General features: G+C 48.0%; 1 protein-coding gene across 3 annotated transcripts; it reads right to left on the reverse strand.

Moving 5' to 3' along the window:
- Positions 1-684: 684 nt before the first annotated feature.
- DEAF1 (DEAF1 transcription factor) lies at positions 685-20,981 on the reverse strand. Of its 3 annotated transcripts, XM_030950411.1 has the most exons (13): positions 20,215-20,981; positions 19,339-19,436; positions 18,864-18,993; positions 17,923-18,069; positions 17,002-17,141; positions 16,349-16,414; positions 15,300-15,426; positions 13,301-13,429; positions 12,433-12,561; positions 10,393-10,643; positions 4,457-4,522; positions 2,696-2,785; positions 685-1,675 (listed from the first exon to the last, which is right to left on the reverse strand). In XM_030950411.1, exons 1-13 carry the CDS (start codon positions 20,429-20,431, stop codon positions 1,571-1,573), a joined length of 1,695 nt encoding a protein of 564 aa, XP_030806271.1. In that variant the 5' UTR covers positions 20,432-20,981; the 3' UTR covers positions 685-1,570. The 3 variants fall into 3 exon arrangements, 2 of the variants coding, with proteins under 2 accessions (XP_030806271.1, XP_030806272.1); XR_004060803.1 differs by lacking the exons at positions 685-1,675; positions 2,696-2,785 and adding an exon at positions 8,212-8,501 and having other exon boundaries at positions 4,470-4,522; XM_030950412.1 differs by lacking the exons at positions 685-1,675; positions 2,696-2,785; positions 4,457-4,522 and adding an exon at positions 7,444-8,501.
- Between the last annotated feature and the right edge of the window lie 42 nt (positions 20,982-21,023).

The raw sequence follows: 21,023 nt of genomic DNA on the forward strand, positions 1-21,023 counted from the left end.
ACCTGCCACCGACTGTGGGAGCCCTGTCACCTCCCTCCATGGGAGAATGAGGACCGATGCCCCTCAGGAGCTGGTGCCGCTGGCAAAACCACCAAGGGCACTTCTGAGAGATGCCCCTGAGAGATGGAAAACCAGCTCCTACTGCCTTGGAACACATGGAATGCAACCTAGCAGACCCTTAAGAGGCAAAGTGGAAGGAATAGATTTGTCAGAAACCTCTAGTCTTTTCCCTGGAGTTCACCTTTGAGTCTTTTCCATGGCATTTTCCTCTCTTTTTAAGTTTCCTGTAAGTCAGGATAGAATTTTCTGTTTGACAGTGTGTGATGTTGGGTTGGGTCACTCTGTGGTTCAGGTGACCCTGCCTGGAGCAGGAGCTGAACAGCCATACTCATCCACCATCACCAAACTGGAGCAAACAAGAGCCAGGACAAATGACCCCTCACAGGAGCTGTGACCCCTCAACCAGAGCAAACAACAGTGACCCTTCATGGCAGTTGTGACCCCTAATGGGGGCTATGCCTGGAGCTAAGAACAAACCCAACCAAACAACCAGAGGCTTGTGCACCTGTCAAGACTCCTCTGAAACCTCCAACCACATACAAAGGTTTAACTTAATTAACAAATAAAGGATTTAATTGACTATTAAAATAGCAGATTAATAATTAAAATTATTTTGTTGCGGTGAACAAAGCAAGTAACTCCCTAATGATCAGCACATCTCTAATTAGCAGCTCCTACAGGACAGAGACAGGACAGCCCCATATCCACCTGTGCTCACCTTGGGCTTGATCCCATCTGATTCTGGCCAGCTGGATGCTATGAGTGACATTGCAGGCACGCTGTGGAATGAAGCTGTGCTTCCCTGTGGAGAAAACCCCTCCCAGGTAGACAGGGTGTACAGACACACATGCAGCTGTCAGTGCACTCACCTGAGCAGTTACCTGTACCACAAAGTGCTGCCCGGGGAATGAAGGGGAACCACTGGGCACACTTGTGCTTTCAGCACATTTTATTTAACAACATGTTATTTTTCAACTATATTTAAGTGGAGAAGTCCAATGTGTTCCAGATTTGCCCAGCACAGAGGGAACATGGGAAACCCAAAAATCTTTTCAGTGCCAAACTAAGAACTTGTACCGACTTTGTCAAGGCAATTAAATAAACCAAAGATTTGCTTCTCTTCTCTAATGAGAGGTAGGGAAGTCCCAGTAGGAGGAAGCACAGGCAGATCTCCTTGCAGCATCTGCTTCAGATCCATCTCAAGAGAGATGAGGAGACTGCTGTAATCCACATGGTGGAGGAACCAGTCAGGCAAAGGCAAAGCCTACCAAAGCCAGTTGGGGCTGGGATGGAAGGGGGAGGGTTCCAGATGAGGTTTTCACAGTCTCTGTATTATCCAAAGCTTTGGAAGGGGATTGGGAATAGACAAGTGCTGTCACAGTATCAAAAAAATCAATAAAAAATGAGTCTGCTAGTGAGAAGAGTGCTGTTGGCACAGGACAGACCGTTCCCGCTGGTTGCCGATCCAGCCGGCCCTGCGTGTCCAGGAACGGCTGTGGAGGTAGCGCCCTCACACGGTGACCTTCTCCATCACATTGTCCGGGACGTGCACCTCGTCCCCTTGCACCGTCACCGTGGCTGACTGGCCACAGATGTGCTGGTGGTCCTTCCAGTCCTGCCAGGGGAGAGCAGAGGGAAAGGCTGTGAGCAGAACAGGCCCTTGGAGAAGGGCCCTCTCTGTGTGAGAAGCACTCTCTCTCCACAAACCAGACCAATGATGGAGGACAAAGGAGCCATGCACTGGATCAATATAAGAGGCGGAATCGGACTAAGCAGAATGCTGCCATCTCCACACAAATCACAATCCAGGATAATCAGTGCCAGTCAGATGGAAAATTTACTAAAACTGAGTCAGAACCTTGACTTAAAGCCTCTTCTGAAAGGCAGCTCTCAACACTGAGTGCTTCTGAGGGACATTGCTGTGCTGGATCTTAGCTCAGCTAGGACAGGAACAGATTCCTTCTGGAACTGACTGAATTCAGGACAGCTTGACTCAGCCTGAACCTGGCCACCCAGCAGAGCTGTAATGGCTAAACTGAACCATCCTTCTCTCCAAGCAAGGGCCAAAGATCACTGTAATGAACTGGAATGAAACATGACACACAGCAGCTTCCTCCACTGTACTTCCCACTGTTCCCACCTCCCAAGTTCACAACTGTAGAGTCTGTCCCACCGTATCACCTGCCGCACCACAAATAATGGAAAGGAGAACTATGTCCTCAGTGCCATGGCAGAAGCAGCAGGGAAGGAAGGAAGCAGCAGGAAGGGGTTGTAAAAGTGCTCCCAGCTCCCCACAGCTCCCAGTGAGGTGTCTATGCTTCATTTCTAGTGTTACTTGGATTGTTTGGGCCACCTTTGGGAAGGTGTGCGCAAACCTGGGGACCTTCTCTACTCTTTTAACCCTGTCCTGACTTGCAGACCTGCCCATGACTACAGCCTTGTTGGTGATCCTGCTGGCAGGATGGGTTTGGAGTGCTTAACACATGCAAGGCTCTGCTCTGACTGCCTGGCTCTGCTGTCCGTTCCTCCCTCCATACTGACACCTATCAGGTGACAGCCCAAGCAGCCTGGCTGTCCCCAGGGTCACACAGTCCCCTCTGGGGAACTGAATACCAAGTCCCAAGCAGGCTGATACCTTCCGCTGGCAGAATGTGGAGCAGTAGTTGACTTTGTGGCATCCTGTGCACTCGTTGGTGGCCTCCCGCCCGCAGTTGACGCACGATTGCTGAGGGAAGGGATGGAGAGGGACAAGTCACACAGAGACAAACCAGGGGCATCACCAAGGAGCAACAGCAGTGCTGTGATGACTGGAATGCCAGAGCAGTGGGAAAGCTCCCACTTCCCAAAATAGCCTCAGCACACAACCCACAACAAACAGGCCCAGTAGCCTCTGGATACACCCTCAGAGATCCACTCTCCTTGGTCTTTTAGCAGGAAATGAAATTTCATTTGAAAAATGGAATGCACCTCTGTTTTTCTTTCTGTTGGGCAGGAAGCCCTCCCAAACTGTGTGTGGACACTGAGTGGTCATGGAAATCCATCCCCACCACCCCAGGGAAACCTCCCTCCAGATAGGTCTGGTATCCATCAGTCAGGTAACTGCAGGAGTCGGGTGCATCCCACCCAGACATGTCAGGCTGTGCACAGGCTGTTGACACACAAGCTCTGAGGTGATCCCAAGTTTAAAGGTTTAAAGGCAGATTCCGTTGGTGGTTTTGTTGGGTTTATAATCCTGTGTATGTCTAAGAGAAGGTCTGAGGAAGGACAACAGACTAAGAATACGGATGGGACCCTTCAGCTATTTCCCCCTAGTTTTAGAGAGGAAAAAGGGATCTGCTCCTATGGGATATATTCCTTGGTCCTTTCCCAGTCATGACTACATAAGGAGTGTACCAAGATGGAAACAGGAGTCAAATTAAGAAGGCTCTAACAGAAGCCCAGGATTTAAATCCAGAAGCAAGGCGAGATAGGATACACAGGTGAAAAATCACACCTGCTTTTTAAGTGATGTTTTTGTGTCTATCGCTTTAATCTTATTTTGGTGACATCAATTAACATAACCTGTATATTTAGGTGGAAACATCATTGAACTGCCACCAAAATAAGCACTTCACAGAGCATTCCACTTCCAGTTCATTAAATGCCTGACAAATCATTAGCACATCAGCAGCAGTGACAAGAAGTGTTGCTGGGCTGTGAAAGTATTGTGGGCTCATCAGTTCCTCCAGCAAAACCACCCCAAAAATCAGTGCTCTGATTAACACCCTCTTTCACACCTTTCCATGTACCTGCAGTGAACAGCTGGTGACATTGAACTGTGTTTGTGCTCCTGATGTGCAGCTGTGGATTTGGGACACCAAAAATGGTCTAAAGCTGTGATTTGGGACTTGCAAAACCTGCCCTGAGGGGACACTTGACTGGGGCTGTAACTGGAAAATGTGGAAAATACATGGGGCATGGTTGTACCTGTAGATATGAAAGAGAACTGAGCAACACAGCTCTAAGGGCTTCAATCATGGGTCCAGAACTAACTCCCATTCCAAATACCAGAGGAAACTGTGGAATTATGAAAACCAGTTCATGGGACAGAAAGGAAGCAAATTCTCTTCCTGTCACAGCTCTGTGACAGCCACCCACCAGAGCTGCAGCACCACCACTCAGAGGTGAGGGAGACTGATGAACCTGTTCAGGTAAAGGAGCATAGAAAACTGGAATGCTTGGGAAAGGGGAGACACTGCTTGGAGCACTGGCCGAGGGAAGGAAGGGCTCAGCTCCTTTGCCAGAAGGCCAGACACAGAGCACAGGATTCCATAGCAATGACAAAACCTCTGAGTCTTTAAATGGAATAAGACAAAGACCAAAAGGCTCTTCACAACATGAGACATCCCCAGCCTACCTTGATGATGATTTCTGTCTTCCCATCCACATCCTCTGTTTGTTGGAATAACTGGCTCTGGTACTGCTGCAAGGAGAACACAGCAGACATGTCATTTCCCAGCCAGAGCACGACGTGAGGGGTTGGAAAGGGTGCTGGGATGGAGGGTCCCCATGCTGAACTGTGTCTGCCCAGCCCCACACTGCAGTTTCAACAGGATAGGGTGGCCCCTCACTCCTCACTTATAGGAGAGGGACACTGTCACCTGATGTGGAGACAGGGCAGGGAGCCTGTGAGAAAACGGCCTGAGGTGACAAACTGCCAGTTCAGTACAGCATTTCCTCCAAGCCCAGCTTCCCCGCCCCATCCAGCCACACACTTGCCCTTAAACTGGGGGGTTTAACTGCAACCCCCCACACATGGGAACTGGGAGATTAGCACAGGAAACACGAGGAAAACACCAAGGTAACAGGGCCAAGTGGCACATTCCAGGGCCAAATTTTGGGTCAAGTCCAGTGATCCTAATTCACAAAGAGGCAAAGGAGTCTGGAGGGAAGGTATAGCCCACCAAAAGGGATTAGGGGGAAAAAAACCTGAACAAAATTAAGACACCTTAGACTTTAGGAGCAGCACTAACCATAATCATTACTCCTTCTTGAAACAGAAGAGTGAGAGGGCTGTAGAACAAGCTGTAACTCCATCAGTCCTCTGGAGGTGATCAGAGCCCACTCTGGCTGCAGAATCACTTCACAACAACTCAAGCCCAGTCAGGTGCTGCTGCTGTACCTGTTACAGCTGCAACACACTCAGCAATGAGGGACAGAAGTCCCAAACCAATGGCATCCAAACCCAATCCCAAATTAATTATGTGCTAACCCTGGCTTAAATGTATTTGGAACAGTTAAAAAGTCCAAAAAAGCTGAATCCCTTCCTCCAGGCCAAGCAGGTTCATCCAGGAGTTGACTCAACACATAAGGAGATTAAAGGCTTAATTTACAAGTGTATGACCTGAGAGCACAGTATTTATTCTCCTGTGAAACCACAACCTTCAAAACCTTGATATTACCGTGACAGAAATTAAATTAAAAAACTCCGGGCAGATGGAGGTGGAGGCAGAGAAGCCTCTTGCTGCGGCCTGCCAGGGGTGTGATTTGGTTTTGTCCTATTTGACAAGGCAATTCCGGCCATGCACAAACCATGGAGAAGGAAAAGGTGTGATAAGAGAGAGGAACAAGCCAGACACATTCAGATCTCACAGAAACAGCTCCACAAAATGCAGAATCTCCAATTCCCAAGAGTATCACTACTAGTTTGGAGTACACAAGGCACTGTTTGCTGACCAGAGACATATTTCTTAACTGTCCAACCCTTTTTAGATTAATTTCATACTCTCCAACCCTGAATTGGTCTAATCTTTCTTAAAAAGCATTCAGATGCCCCAGCTGTTTGCTGATTTAATTTTCCACCTTGCTTTCAAATGGGCAGGGCTCCAGAAGCATCTCTGCTTTACAGAGGGCTATTCCAATTAAAACATTTGTGGGATTTCAACACTCATTCTCTTCAACTTATACAGAAAATACAATTAACGCATTTCCTGAATCTCTTTATTATCCCCCAGCAACTCTGGCACAGAATTTAGTGAGTATGTGTAATGTCCCCATCCTAAAGTTTATCTGATATAAACATTGGATTAATGCACACTCAGAAAAATTACATTGCCCAAGCACACCAACATGTCAGTCCTGCCTTTAATCTCTTCATTTTGGGCCTGATCTGCAAATGTCAAATATCTATTGCAAGAGACACTGAGCCTTTGTTACTCCACTCACCCTAAATTCCCAGATGTCTTTCCCCTAGCAAAAAATGCAGTAAAGCCAACATGGAGATATTAACCAGAGGATCAGATACTCAACCACAACCTAATTACTAATGATACTCCAGAACTGTTTCTTAACAGCCACATGAAATTCAGCCAGAGCAGTTGTATTTAACTAATCCCACACAAAATGCTGCAATTCAGAAAAACCTTATCAATCTCTCCATATTTCCATTTTTTTGCAATATCGTGACACATTTTGTAAGTTCATATAAACATGGGGGCTGGAGGGCTCCTGCTTTGCTTTTCTTTTGGGATATCATTCCCCAGGACTTCTAAGTAACACAAATGTAACCTTACTCAGAGACTCCTAACACTTTGCAAACTTGCACATGAGCTTTCTGGGAAGGAAGTGTTATTTTCAACTGAGGCACAGTGAGGCCAAGGACTTATCCAGGGACATCAAAATGACTTGTGGGAAAGATGGAAACAAAATTTGAAGGAGATCCTCAGTCTTGAAATTTGCTCAACAAACCATGACCCTTCAACAAATTTACAGAAACTAAGAAGTACAAAGAAAGCAACTGAGTGCATGTCAGAACTGCCAAAATACTGAATTATGTGCTAAAAAACTTCCCTGCTGGTGAAGCCTTTATCTCCAGCACTTGCAACAGTTCCTTCAAAAGGGATAAGGATGTTCCCAGCCCCTAACACAGGGCTGAGATGGTACAAGGAGGGAGGCAGAGTGCAAACCCCTCACATCAGACACACTTCAGAGCTGTGTGAGTCCCACCACCACCACTGACACTGCCCAACACAGAGCACAGCTCCTGCTATTTAAAGCTAAGGCATCCTAACTGCTGCTCTATGGGAGCAGGACAGCTCATTTGTGCTATTTAATGACTCCAAAGCTCAATAAACAATAAATATAATACCAAAACACACTATAGTGAATGATGTGTAACATAAAATGAGGCACCTAAGTTTGTGTATCCAGTTGGGAACCAGCCTGTTTCTATCAGATCTCTACAATACTGTTCTGTACTAAGTCACTTTTCCAGGAAGAGCCGAGTCTGCAGCTCTGTTATCATCCCATCTGTGGCCCAGCCTCGCTCTGCAGCTCTGACACAAGGACACCACCAGGAAAGGCTTCCCCTGTTTGCTCACCCTTGGAAGTTCTATCAGTGGAATGAACTAAGTGCTAATTAAGCACCAATTTCCTTTGTATTAAACTGGTCCAGAAAAAATCCCCTACCTGAAGGGCACGAAGGCCTCTCTGTCTGCCTCTCATATACCTTAAGTGCCCAAAAAGCCATGGGACCACACACATACTCAGGGAAGGAAACTGAGTTACAAACCACTAGGAAATTGGGAAAGGCTCTCTGACCAACACAAAAGCAGAGAGCCAATTCTTTGACCTTTAGTGTAATTGCTTCCCTGTATTCAGGAACACAGAGTTTTATCCATATATGGAATTCACAAGCAGGAATTAATTCAGAGATAGGTACTTGTGGTACTTGTGATACTGCCTGGATGGTTCCAGCAGCCACACAGCTTAGAATTGTCTGGATGATAAAAAATATCAGCATGAGTATTGTGGTTTCACCACAGTGCACAAGTGTGCAGATCCCCATTACACACTGAGAATGGTGAGACACAAGTTGTGTAACTGGGCATGCAGTAGTTCCTGGGAAAGGGGTTTTCTCTGGAAATCATGTGCTCATCCTTCTCATGTCAAGTCAGCTTTAATCCATACACAGGAGGGATTCTAACTCCCATTCCCAGGACAAGAAGTAACTAGAAGAACATCAAAGAGAGCTGGTTTTGGATCAGAGGGTGTGGAAAAGGGACTGAATAACCATTCCAGAAACCACTGTGAGGATAAACAGAAGGGAAGATGCACATAGACTGGAAAACAAGCAGAGTGAAGCTAAACAAAAGCAGATGTTTATCACTCAACTGCGCCAAAGCTTCCAATATTTCAGTGTCCCACTCTGTGCAGCTTTCCAGCAGTAGCCAGCCCAAGCCTGGGCAGCAGCACCAGCACCTGTTCTGCAGGAGGGAGGCAGGGAAGGATTAGACTCCCAATATATCACACACCTGCACATCAAAGATGCTTCGTATAGGAGTTTAGCAGAGCCAACATGGCAAAGAATATCAAAGAGGCTGCAAGGACTGTCCTAGGGGTCCTCAGCTTCCAGCAAAATCTTCCCACACCTCTCTTCCAGGCCTGTTGCTGCACACTCATGCCTATGGATTCAGTGGAAAACCGATGTTAGCACAATGCTGATGGCACCAGCAGCAAAGTGGTGTTTGGGAAGGGAGTTCAGCAGCTACTGATGGTTCCAACACTGCCCCCCACCTCTCTCTCCCTAGTTCATACCAGCTGTGGATCTGTGGGAAAGGGAGAGCACCTTCAGGATGAACCTATACTTGGGTGCATGCATGAGCTGGTGGTCAGAAGGATCTGAGATCCCTACCATGCAGCAGTTACATAGAAGAAGAGTGAGGAGAAGAGGGCAATCCTTGTGGATAATCCACAACAGAGAGAAGATGGGAACCAGTCAGGGTTCCTGTGAGGCCAGGCAACCTGCCAGTCCTACCACCAGGACTCGTGTGAGTCAGCTTTGCTTGCACGGTTCTCAGTAAAACACCTCTAAACTTTACTGCATATCTTCCCGAGAGGGATCAATCTGATTTGTTTTTATGGGTCGACGTATGTTACACATGAGGTGAAGAATTCCTGTAAGGGCTGTCTGTACATGTAGTGGTAACCTTGTTCCTCTGAGAGCTTCGCCTGGCAGCCAATCAGGGCTGAAAAAACCTCCATGATCAGGCTGTCAGCAACCCGCCCCACCTCCCGGTAGGGCAAAGGCTCGGATTCCCATGAAGAATGTCTGTACAGTCGGGCTGTGGAAGGAGCCTTAGCATATCAAAGTGGCTAACTGTGACAAAATGATGAGACCTTTTGCTTTGGGTTTCTTGGAGGCATCAGGAGCTCGCTGGGAAGGTCACCTTGGCCCTTCTTCCCCCCGACCCCTCACCTTTTCCTCCCTGTGGTCCTGCTTCCCTGTCCCTACCTGCTTTGCCCTGCTTCTGCCAACCAGCTCATTGCCGCGACGACCTTGTGCTCTGCTGCCTCCCCCGACGGAGCGGGTGCCGCCGCAGGCAGCTGCCTCCACCGCGTTTCCCAGGCACAGCTGCAGCCGCCTGCACCCAGCCGCCGCCGCCGCGGTGTTTGTGCGCTGCCCGCCCCATCGACCCGCCACAGCGCTCAGCCCGTAGCCACCAGCCCGGCGTCACCGCCTTCACCCAGACAAGCCCACAGCTGCCGCCTGCAGCCACCAAGAGCCCGCAGCCGCCAGGTGCTCACAGGAGCCGCGCAGGGCGGCTCGCTGCCGCCGCCAGGGACACGCTGCTGCTGCTGCTGCTGCTGCCGCCGTGTGAAAATTGCGCCCGAGCACTCAAAAAAGCCGCGGGGTCTCGCCGCGCCTTGCGACACGCACGCTCCGCCTGCTGAGCTGGCGCTGACAGAGCACCGGTGTGCTTGTGGTAACGCTGTCCCTGTCTTCTGTTTCTTTCTCCGTCTCTCTTTTCTCCTCTCTGCTCTCTTTTCTATCCCCCTTCAGTAGGACGCTTACCCTTCTTTATATTCAGATATAATATTGCCGCATTTGTGCTTTATTTTCATCTGAGAAATCTATCAAAAAGAATCCTCCCCGACTCTCTCTTTTACCTTGGGACAGAACGCCTCTCCATAAACTCTGTGTTAAGCTGTTCCACATATCCTATTGAAAGCCCAGCTCACCTGACAGCAGCCACTGCACTGCTGAACACTCACCAGCTTCCTCAGATCAGGACTCAGTGCCCACATCCCATAACTTTATGGACAGCAGATGGGAGAGCTCAGGATCGTGACACTAAACAGTCTGTACAACCAGCCTGCTACCCACAGCTCCTGGGATCCCAGAGAACTTTATTCCTTTCCCCAGGATACAATAACTTGGAAAGATTTCTCTTGCTAACATTGCTTTCAAGGCTTGGAGAAACAATTTCCAGTATCATTGCTCCAGCCAGCAACTACTCTGCTCACCACTCAGCCCCAAAGGTGCCCATGGCTGAGCCGCTGTGGTACAGTTACCTCTTTCCTCTCCACATCAGCCTGGATCTTGGCCTGTGTGACAGCAGCCTCACGGAAGGAGGAGCTGGCCTGCTTGGCCTGCTCAATCAGAGTCTTCAGCTGCTGAGCTGTGCTGAGCAGGGAATTGACCATCTCCTCCAGGTAGAGCCAGCTGCGTTGCTCCGTCACCTCCAGCCCGTTCACCACTGACGGCGACATGGCTTTGGTGGGCGTCGGGGGGGGCACTGCCAGGGCAGGCAGAGACGTCAACACTGGACATGAGGAACAAAAGCAAATATACAGACAGTTAGGGTATTTCATTTCCATGAAGTGGTGGTGGTGGGGTGTTGGTTTTTGTGGTTTTTCTGTGGTGTTTGGTTTCTTTTTAAAATGTGGTTTGCAGAATTTCCAGCCCAGGAAAGTGTTTGTTAAACAGATCGTTCCTTCTGCAACATCAAGTGCAGGTCTGTGCAGAACAGGCCCATGGGCACTCCCAAACCCATGGGACAAGAACACTTCCTCTTGACCTGGATGACCCTGGGAAGAGTTTAACATCCCCCAGCACTGCTGTGGAGAAGCACCATGATGCAGTGAAAGCAGCATTCCCAGGAACTCCTCCACCACTGCCAAGAACATTTCCCTCAGCCACGGCTAGGTAAGGTCAGAATAAGTCACTCAGTGACCCAATACTTTACAGAAACATCCTGACAATCCTGCCCAGATGTCAATTCTCAGGGTACAAACCACAAAACTCAAGTACTGATCCATATCACACTCTCTGTGCTTCCTGAAATCTGACCTTTACATAACCCTGGCCAGACACCGCACTTAACCCCAGACAGTCACCATTACCTCCAAGCGAGTGTATTCCAAATATGGACTTCCCAAAACCATGGGTTGGGAAGTCCTTTAATAACCCAGCAGTTACTGTGTCACTGAACCAGCTACTTTTCACATTAGGTTTGTGTGAACACTGGGAGATCAGAGTATGACAAAATTAAATCCAGACCCAGGAAATCCACTATACACAGCGTAAACTCGGCTTAGGTAACATTCCAGGAAGAAATGTTATCTGGCTTTCCTTTTCCAAAATGTAATTCTAGCAATAAATACTCACCATCTGCCATAAAATTCAATCCAAGACATTCACATCTACCAACACTGACCTCGACATTCCTCACTGAATTCTTTACTGGTACAAAGAAGGTACCACCAGCCTCAGGCTTGTGCAGACTTTTTAACTCAAAACACCCTTAATTAAAACAGTAATTTTAATGAATTTGCACACGAGTGGCGTGGAACTATTTGCACTTAGATATGAGCACCAGATAAACCGGTCTTTTTTATCAATGTCTGTTTGCACAAGAGCCTTTCCCACTCTCCATTTCCAGCACAGTATTTATCCTTGCCTGGCATTTGATAACGTATCAAACAGGAATTACTTCCAATTCCTCATTTTGGCACAAGTACATCAGGCAAGAGAAAGTATTCACTGGTGAATAAACAATCAATGTTTAATTAGTAACATCAAGATCTGACTAAGTCTTAAACACAAGAAGATCTGACTTTGGAGACCAGGAACATCCTGTGCCACTCCAAAGAAATAAATAAGGGTCATACAGAGGGGATTGAAAACTGACACTAAACCTGGTCAAAAGTACCCTCAGCACGCATCACTGGAGTAAAGCCATGTGAGGATGTCTATAAAAGCTTCTGTGGCATGATTTTAATTGGGTTTGCTCTCCTCAGATTGAACACTAAATAAATGTTCAGCCACAGTGCCCAAAGAGGACAAAAGTCTGGAAGCAAAAATTTAGGAACGTCAGGGAATGCAAGACAACTCATGATGCAGAATCACAGCAGCTGCCTCTGGCAGAATCAATAAATCAAAGCTCTCAATAAAGAGTGAAAATTTTCCCACAAAGGGGAAACCTGCTTGTCCAAATCTTAGTATCTGTAAAACTCACAAGCAAAACAGAGCAAAGTTTAATTTTCTGCCCCAGTCTTTACCTTTGTTGGGAAAGATGGGAGGAAACTGAAGCGCAGGGAGAGCAAACGTACCGATTTTGGGATGAGACGTTGGCAGTGCAGCCTCAGGGAATGGCGAGATCTGGCAGTTGTCCTGGTAACTGGGATAGTGAGGCTCTGGATGAGACACCCGGCAAGGCTGCTGGACGTTGGTGTCCTGAACTGCAGGAGAACAAGGGCCTTGGAATCACTAACACACCTGGCAGGTGTTCCTTACGCTGCATTCGCCCCTATGTTTTTATGTTTTATACAAGTTCCTACACTCTGTGGTAATTCCCAAGGGTTGAAAATGTGAAAGAGCAGCGGGATCTCACACAGTCAGCAAGCAAAGAATCCTGGTCCTGGCTCCACCATGCTCTGCTTTCACCTTTAGAGCCACAGGTTCCTTGGCTCCATCTCACATATTGAAATATCCACGATCATCACAGGGCTCCAAACTCTCATTCTTGGAGCAAGATCATTCCCCCAGGAGAGTTCACAACCCAAAGCATGACTCAAACTGAGAGAACCGAAATGTCTACCATGCATTTATATTTTGTTTGACTTATCCTGGCATTTTTCACTCCATTTCAACCCTCACCTAGTTTGGGTTTTTTTGATAGTATTTTAGGTTAAATGAGAATTAAAAAAAAAAAATTACAGAGATGAACAAAAATCCTAGGAATTCAGCAGAGGTGAACATTAGCAGCTGCCACACCTGGGCAAAGCTTCTCCTTTGGTGCAACTGCTAAGATTTCAAACTGCTGAAATGATCTCACAGGAAAGACAGTGCCTTAAGCAGAGTCTCCCTTGAGAAATAAATCCTTTGTGTAGCATTCAAAATGTTCCTTCCTACAGCAGTGGGCATCCAAAGCTCTTTTCCTCCTCCCCATGGCTGTCTAGGAGACAGCTGAGCTCTTACCAGTGGCTCCAGTGAAAACATCCCCCTGTGCTGGGCTCTCTGAGATGATGGCCGTGGCCTCCACGGTGGACGCGCGGTCGAAGGTCAGCGCCCCGGAGGTTGTGATCTGTCCAGAGGGAGTCACGGTGACTGGAAACATTAAAGCACTTTCATAATTAACACTCAGTGCAGAGGATGTGCCTGTCCAGCTGTTTGTTGATATCCCTGTGCTGTACCACCCAAGCTCAGGGGACTGACAGATCATCAGCCTAGGATAACCCAGTTTGGATCACACCTGTGACCAGTGCAGTTGGAAATGGGAATAAAAGCCCCAAGGGGTTTCTGAAGCTCTGCTGTCCTTCCAAGGCTCTAGGGGCACAAAACATTAATTTACAACCTAATACCTCCCAAATCATCACCTTTTCAGTTATTTTATGAACCATAAATTAACACTTCCCATAAAGATTTAGTGAGGCCACACACCCCATCAATTTCTGGCTGCTTTATGACAATTTTAGCAAGAGTGGTTGTTGTTACTTAAATCAACATAACAACTTGTGGATTACAGCTAACTCCTTGACAGCTGGGTAATTTTAGCTGTTTATCTACACAAAGTGATAGAACGTGTTCAGCCAACGCAAGGAACAAGGCACAAAATCCTTCTGGATAATTATACCTGAGTGGCTTCTGAATGTTTAAAACCCATTTTAAAGAGGATTATTTAACTGGTAGCATTAATTGCTGATGGTCTTATTCTGTGGCACACAATAATTAAATTATAAAATACTGTAGCTACTAAATTCCTGGCTGAAGTATTTGGCCACCAAAACAAGAAGTTCTCTTTTCCAGCGCCAGCATGAGAGAACGAGCAGCCTCACAGCACCTCACATAACAAACCAATACAGATTAAACTTATTTAGGGACTAAAAAAACCCAAGCCATAAAACAACTCTGAAGAATCCTTGTGTGTTTCTCCTCCTACTGTTGCTGATGATCTAATCTTACTTTTTTGTTCTTTTTTTAGATTTCCGTTGCTTCCTCCTTGACTCACTTTGTACTGTTACCTGCAGATGATGCCAGCGTGCTGAGAGCAGGAGGACATATGGATGTGACTGGGGATGTGTGAGCTGGATCAGCTTGCAAATTAATTCCTGTTCTCACACAGATAATTTGCCAATCAAACCAGTAACTGACAAAGCTGAATGTTGGAGAGGGATGTGCAGATCAAAGCATCACCTTCTGCCTCCTTCATTAACGACTTTCAGGCTGGGGGTTTCATTCCAGCTGCTTCCAGGCTATTTTGCAAGGAATAGCACAAGTCTTACTCCAGCTTCTAAGGGACACAAAGAAGCTCAGAAGATGGAATAGGGATTTCTAGCAGAGCAGAGAAGGACCACCCTCTCCCAAAACCTAATTCCAACAGGAAATTTCTCAGTTGCTATTTGTGAAAAATAAACCTGAAATCCACTAAGGATCCAGGCCACGATCCCATAATTCTCCCCCCACTGAGAGCGGGTATAGGGGGCAATATAATCTTAGACTATAACCATAGAATCCTGAAATGCTTAGGCTTGGAAGGGACCTTAAGGTCATTTCCTTCCACTGCCCTACCATGGGCAGGGGCACCTTCTACTAAACCAGGCTGCTCCAAGCCCCATCCAACCTAGCCTTGAACAATTCCAGGCACAGGACATAATCCATACCTCTCTCAGCACAAAATATGAAACCTACTGTTCAAGGCACAAGGATGTCATAATGCTTAAATCTGAGTCTCCTGGAAGTCTAGAGCTGAGCTTTTTCCTATTCAACTTGTGTTCAGATGTGGCAACACCGCGCTACTTCCTATAAAACAGGAAGTAACACAAGACAATAAAATCATCCAATGAAAAGAATGTGACCAAAAAAAAAGGACATTTTTCTCAGCTGGACAGTTCCAAGGAGCCACTAACAGACATAAAACACCTAGCAGGGCAACTCTCCAAAGAAAGCAAGCAATTTTTACCAGGAGAAAAGAACCTACATGTAGTTGCAGCAGCGGCTGGAAGCAGAGTGATGTTTTTGGAACAATTCTTCTTCACTGGAGTTGCCGGTATTTCATTTTCTTTTTTCCGCCTTTTATATGGCACAAAGAGTCGTATAGGGCCACTCTGGGTAGAAAAACACCAGAAAGAAAATGAAAAGAAAAAAGAAAAAAAACCAAAACATTAGCTGAGACACCTCTCTTTGGTTTTGCTCTCATCTTTCCAGAACAGCAGCACGGATCCCCATAGATAATGTGTAGTTTGCAACAACAGACCAAAGCACTTAAAGGTTTTCCAAACAAAAAGAACTTTGACAAAAGAAAGAAAAGTTAAACTCAGCTCCCTCCAGCTGAAGAGGCACAAATTCAACATCTTCTCACTATTATTTAAGGAGTAGAACTAGGCAGATAATCAGCTGCTGGCCAAGGTGGTGGAAGGAAAGAGACAAAGAGGGAGGAGAAGAGAGGAAGAAGTTCTAGGTTAGGAAACAAGCACATCAGTCAGTTCATAGCAGAAAAGAAAGACAAAGCACCAGGTCAAGCTAAAGTCTTCCGCTTCAGGACTTAAACCTCATTTTTGAAACAAACTAGCAAAAAATCAAACCCCAAATCAACTAGCCAAAAACCCCAAGCAGTTTTAAAATGAAAATACTGACCTATCATAAGATTATAATGTTAGTTCTTTACAAAAATATTTTTCCAACTCAAAACATTGTGAAATTCGAGTAAAAAATCATGAATAGCACTGACATGCCCAAAAGGTTTTTGCATAGATATATTAATTAGAAAATGATTTATAAAAAGAAGAAAAAAAGCACTAAGTATGATCTAGTTTTACTGAGGGTCTGCAATAATGCCAGCAGTTCCTTATCTCCTTTCCCCACAGGGCAGGGACAAAGCACTTGTCCCTGAACACTCATGTGTCAGGGCACTCAATTTCCAGGACATTCATGACCTGCTCACCCAAGGGCTGTGGCAGCTTGACTGGGTATTTTGTCCAACAAAAATAATTAGTTCGTAAATTAATGGATGTAAATCTTCCCACTCACCAGGGTCATGTCGTCACAGCAAGCGGCACAAGTACATGAGGCAGCATGGGGATTTAAAATCCCATCCTGGAATCAGAGGTCACCAGTTCAGCATGAGAGTCACAAAAATCACCCAGAGCACACCTTGATCCTGCTAAAAAATGTGGATGGCTCCCAGAGTGGTACCCATTCCCTCCTGGATGCTGTACAGTAACAGAGAGGCCAGTTCCCCACACCAGTGCAATGGGATGAGAGGGTCAGAGGAGAGACAAGGAAAACCAAACCTTTTCCACACCAAAGGCCAGGATATATGAATCTGAGACTTGATTTCTGCTCAAACAGAAATCAGCTGTCAGCCTAGTGGCAATGCCAAGTTCTCCAGGAGACTCAAATAATGAATGGTGAAAATGAAGAACGTGTGGCAGGCAAATACATTGAAGCAGATCAGGCTACTGAATTACGGTATCATGGGTGAGAACTCAATTCCTGTGGCACAGCCCAAGGCTGGACTTCACCCTGCAGAAACTCTTTCCCAGTGTGCTATTTGAGACATATCAAAACCAATTCCCCTACATCACTGCCCCTCAACCAAACCAAGCACTGCTCCTGGTGCCATCAGCACCTGGCTCCAGCTGCCCCTTCCTGCAGAAAGGAGGGAGCAAACTTAACCTTACGTGGATAAGGCACTGCAGGGGCCGCCCAGCGTAGCGGATGCTCCTCTTCCAGTCCTTGCTGCTGGCTCGCCCCGCCATGGCTTCGAACTCCGTGGGGCTGTACCAGTTGTCCCCTTGCTTAATGCACCTGCCCCGGCCTCCTGAAGTAACGCAACAAAATACATTGTTAGTCCAGGTTAACGATAATTCTGCCACTTCTCTAAAGAAGAAAATATGAAAATTGCTGGACAACAGAGCAGTTAATCTGTAAGAACTACTAGATATGCCCATTGCTCTTGGGTAACTACATCCATTTATTATCATGGCTGTGACAATGACTGGGCATGTTCAGAGCTCCAACTCTGGGTCTCAAAAGGCTGTAAAAATTACTCCTCCACAAGAAAGAAAAGTCTTTATTGGACAAACACCACATATTTAAGTATTTCCTCAACGTGCACTGAAATTTCTGATCTTTTTTGTGTTTGTGGTGAGTTTAGAAGAAAACTTTCTATCCACAAAGCAAGCACTGCACTGGGCAGCCAGGCTGGCTGGCAATTTCTGCTGCAGCTTCCCCACAGGGATAAAAGACAAGAGGAAGAGCTCAGGATCTCCACGAAGAGAAAATACTATTTGCATTCCAGCAGGGATTCTTCAGAGTTTTGCAAAAACACAAGTCTACTCATGAGACAAAAAAATCATTAAAGGAGTCAGCCTATTACTGAGGAGACTCACTGCATGGCAGCCTGGATATATGCAGGTTTAGGAAAAAGTTAAAAAGCCTCTGAAGAAAAAGCAAAACAAAAGGGAACAGTAAAATCAAAAGGCACTGGGCTGTCTTGGAAACTCTCTTGGTTTTTTTTCCTGTCATGATCAGCCTGATTAAAAGAAGAGTAGAGAAGGAAGAGAAGGAGCTGTGCCACCCCTCAGCCCGGTGGCAGTTACCTGAGCCCAGCCTGTTCTTGTACAGAATGCCACTGATATTCCGGCACCGCACCGGGAGCTCGTTCTCGTACACAGACGGGTCCCAGTTGTACTTGGTTCCGCTTTTCCCCTGGACAGCTGTCAAAGGAGTAGGAGGAGACTGCGGTCCTTGCAGGAAAGAGAAAAGAAAGGTGTCAGCAACCAAAAGGCAGAGTGGTGTTTCATCCCATGTTCTACAGCAGCTGGAACACCCCCACAATGAAGCAGCACAAAAAAGCTCAGCCTGAATGAACTGAGAAGGGCTGATAATTAAGCAAAGAGGACCCGAGGAAACAAGCTCTAACAGGGAATAAACACTGAGATTGTGACCTGATCCTTACACCACGTGTAAGCTATGGTGTAAGGAGCCGGCTGGAGATTCCCCTTCCCAGAGCCCATCCTGTGGGAAGCTCTAGAGCACTGAAGGTTTGCTGCGCCATCTCGTGGGCAGCAAGGAAACTGCCAGGCAGCCCTGAACAAAACATCGGAGACAGAGACACTAAAGTATCAGCCTGAATGGACATGAAAATGTGTTCCAGGAGCCTTGGAAAGAACACGTGCAGAACTGGAAGACTCAGATTTTTATTAACCATGTTAAAATTATGTGTGCCCTTGGGGTGGGATGGGTGTAGAAAGCCCGGTTACAGGGTAAGATTTTTCAAGCAGCTTCTTTGCCAGGGTTAGGGCAAAGAATGAGGAAATTAAACACATTTCTGACAGGGGAAAAAAAAAGCATTCTTTCATTCCCAAGAAATACACAAAATACTGTGTGAAGATTTGATATCTTAAAAGTCTTTTCCAATCTGAACAACTTTATAATTTTTAAAAGAGGGAAAAGCATCCTTATAAAATTATGCACATATTTTTAGATTCCAGAAAGATGAGTGGAGTAGAAGCCATCCCTCTGGGAGAGTGACCCATACCTGGTGTGAGAGGTGTTGAAGGCCCCTTGATCCCAGTGGTTTCAACGATGCTGCCATCCGTGTGCACCACTATCAGAGTGGCCTTCTCAGGGTTCAAGCTGTCCCCAATTTGGAGGGCTGTTCTCCCAGACTGCAGAAGAAATAAAGAGTTTAAATTGATTAAAACACTTCAACACAAACATATTTCACAGGCACCCCAAAACTCCAATCAGTATGGCAGTTATTAGGTTAATTTTTGAGTCCCTGAAGCAAATTCAAAGATTTCTGTTCCAGGTCACCAGTTCTCTTACCAGACGAATATGTGGGGTTGGAAAAGGAAAAAAGTTAGGAATAAAACCCCTGTATGTCCCCCAGCTCATGGGTTTGTAGTTTAATGCCTGGATATTACAATGAAAACAAGTCTTTCACCTTACTACAGCTCTTCATTTACACTGACAAACTTTGTCAAGGCCCTCAAATGAAAGCACAGACTTACCAACACATGTCCTGAAATTGAAGCTGCATTGGCCACAGATGTGGTGAAAACATTGTCTGCAGAGGCCCCCACGTTGGCTACTGTCACTGTGGTGACTTCTGGAATGTAAAACAGGGTTAATTTAATTTTCTACTTCATGCAGAGAGCCTGATGAACATCTGAAAAATTCCTTCTTCCTTCCTGTTCTAAATTAATTTCATTTTTCATGGCACCTGTAAGTTGTTATGAACACAATCTTTCTGATTTCTATTAATCTTTGGGTTCAACAGGCTTTAACCTTCATGAAACCAAGGCAGTCACTATCAGCGTGTGATGAACTAAGGGGAAAATAAGTACGGCACCTGTACCAGGGATACTCCGAGCTGTGGTGCTTTTATTTAAATAGGGGTGACCGGCAGACATCAGGATAAATTGAACAACAGACTCTGCCTCCGTCATGTATGAATTCCCATGGTGCCATGACCTGTGCACGTCGCCCAGCTAAGAGCTGACAAACGCACAGCCCAGCGTTTCTGTGGTGTTCAGCGCTTGGCCTGGCTCAAATCTCTGGGTTCCCACGTGGCATGAGGGTGAAAGAACAACAGCCGCTGGGGCAGGCGAAGAGCTCCGGCCTCTGTGGCACCGCAGCTCGGCTGCACGACCCTGCCGTGGGACTGGGGGCGCTTGGCTGTGGAGACACGGGGCCGCGGCTCCGGCGCAGCGGGCGCCTCCCGCTCTTTACTGCGTGTGAAGGGGCGGAGTGTGGGATTCGGCGAGGGGGTGGGAGCGCTCCCTGAGTGAGCTCGCTGTCCCAGCTGAGCCCCGGGGGCTGTGCGGGGGCCGGAGCCCGGGTTGGGGGAGCCCCGGGCGGGCTGAGGGAGCGCTGCCCGCCCTGACCTGCGAAGGCAGCGGCGGCGGCGGCCTCGTCGGCGCTTGGCATTGGCGGTGCTCCCATCTCGATGTGCTCGGCGTCTGCCGCCATCACCGTTACCGCCTCCTCCTGCTCCTCGGGCTCCGCCTCCCCCACGGCTGCCTGCGGTGGCTCCCGCTGCTGCCTCGGTCCCGCGGGCAAATCGAGCTGTCCGGCGGCCGAGTCGCCGTCGCGGTGCTCCATGCGCGGGGCCGGGGGTGGCCGAGCCCGCTCCGCCTCCCCCCCCGGGCGCGCCTGAGGGGGGTCCTGCGGGCAGGGGGGACCGGCGAGCCGAGCGCCGCCGAGCCTGCCCGACCGCTGACGAGCGTGTTCGGGGCCTTTCGACCGAGTTCCGATGAGGCCCGAAGCAGCCCCAGCCCGAGCCGCTCGGGCCCCGTGCGAAGGCGGGCGGTGCGCGCGCTCCCTGCCGGCTGGCCAATGGGGCGCGGCCGAGTCCGAGCGGCGCGGCCCGAAGCGGTACCTGACGGATCGGGTGAGACCCGAGCCCGCCCGAACGCGGCCGAGTCCCCGAGCGGTGCGGCCCGGCGAGGCGAAGAGTCCCGAGCGCGCTCGAGCAGTGTCCGATCTCAGCCGAAGGCGGTAGCGAGGAGGGCCGATGTGTGCCGAGTCCTCTCCGATCGCGCCCGAGCTCCGCTCGCCGGCCCGAACGGAGACGCCCGAACGGGCAGCGCCCGAATCCGCCCGAAAGCGACCGAACCGGGCCGAACGCTCCGATCGCGCCCGAAGGCGGGTGGGCGGGGCGAGTGGCCGCGCGGGGGCTGCCGGGACGGCGGAG

The sequence above is a fragment of the Camarhynchus parvulus genome, chromosome 5 (genome assembly GCF_901933205.1).
Source record: "Camarhynchus parvulus chromosome 5, STF_HiC, whole genome shotgun sequence".
Lineage (NCBI taxonomy): Eukaryota > Metazoa > Chordata > Aves > Passeriformes > Thraupidae > Camarhynchus > Camarhynchus parvulus.

What these genes read in the sequence shown, in the direction of transcription:
- DEAF1 (XM_030950411.1), bottom strand. Translation starts at nt 20,431, where the DNA reads ATGGAGCACCGCGACGGCGACTCGGCCGCCGGACAGCTCGATTTGCCC. An exon ending in CCCTGCAGTGCCTTATCCAC is followed by an intron (nt 16,415 to 17,001) that starts GTAAGGTTAAGT and finishes CTCTGATTCCAG; the next exon opens with GATGGGATTTTAAATCCCCA. An exon ending in CCACATTCTGCCAGCGGAAG is followed by an intron (nt 1,676 to 2,695) that starts GTATCAGCCTGC and finishes CTCCCCTGGCAG; the next exon opens with GACTGGAAGGACCACCAGCA.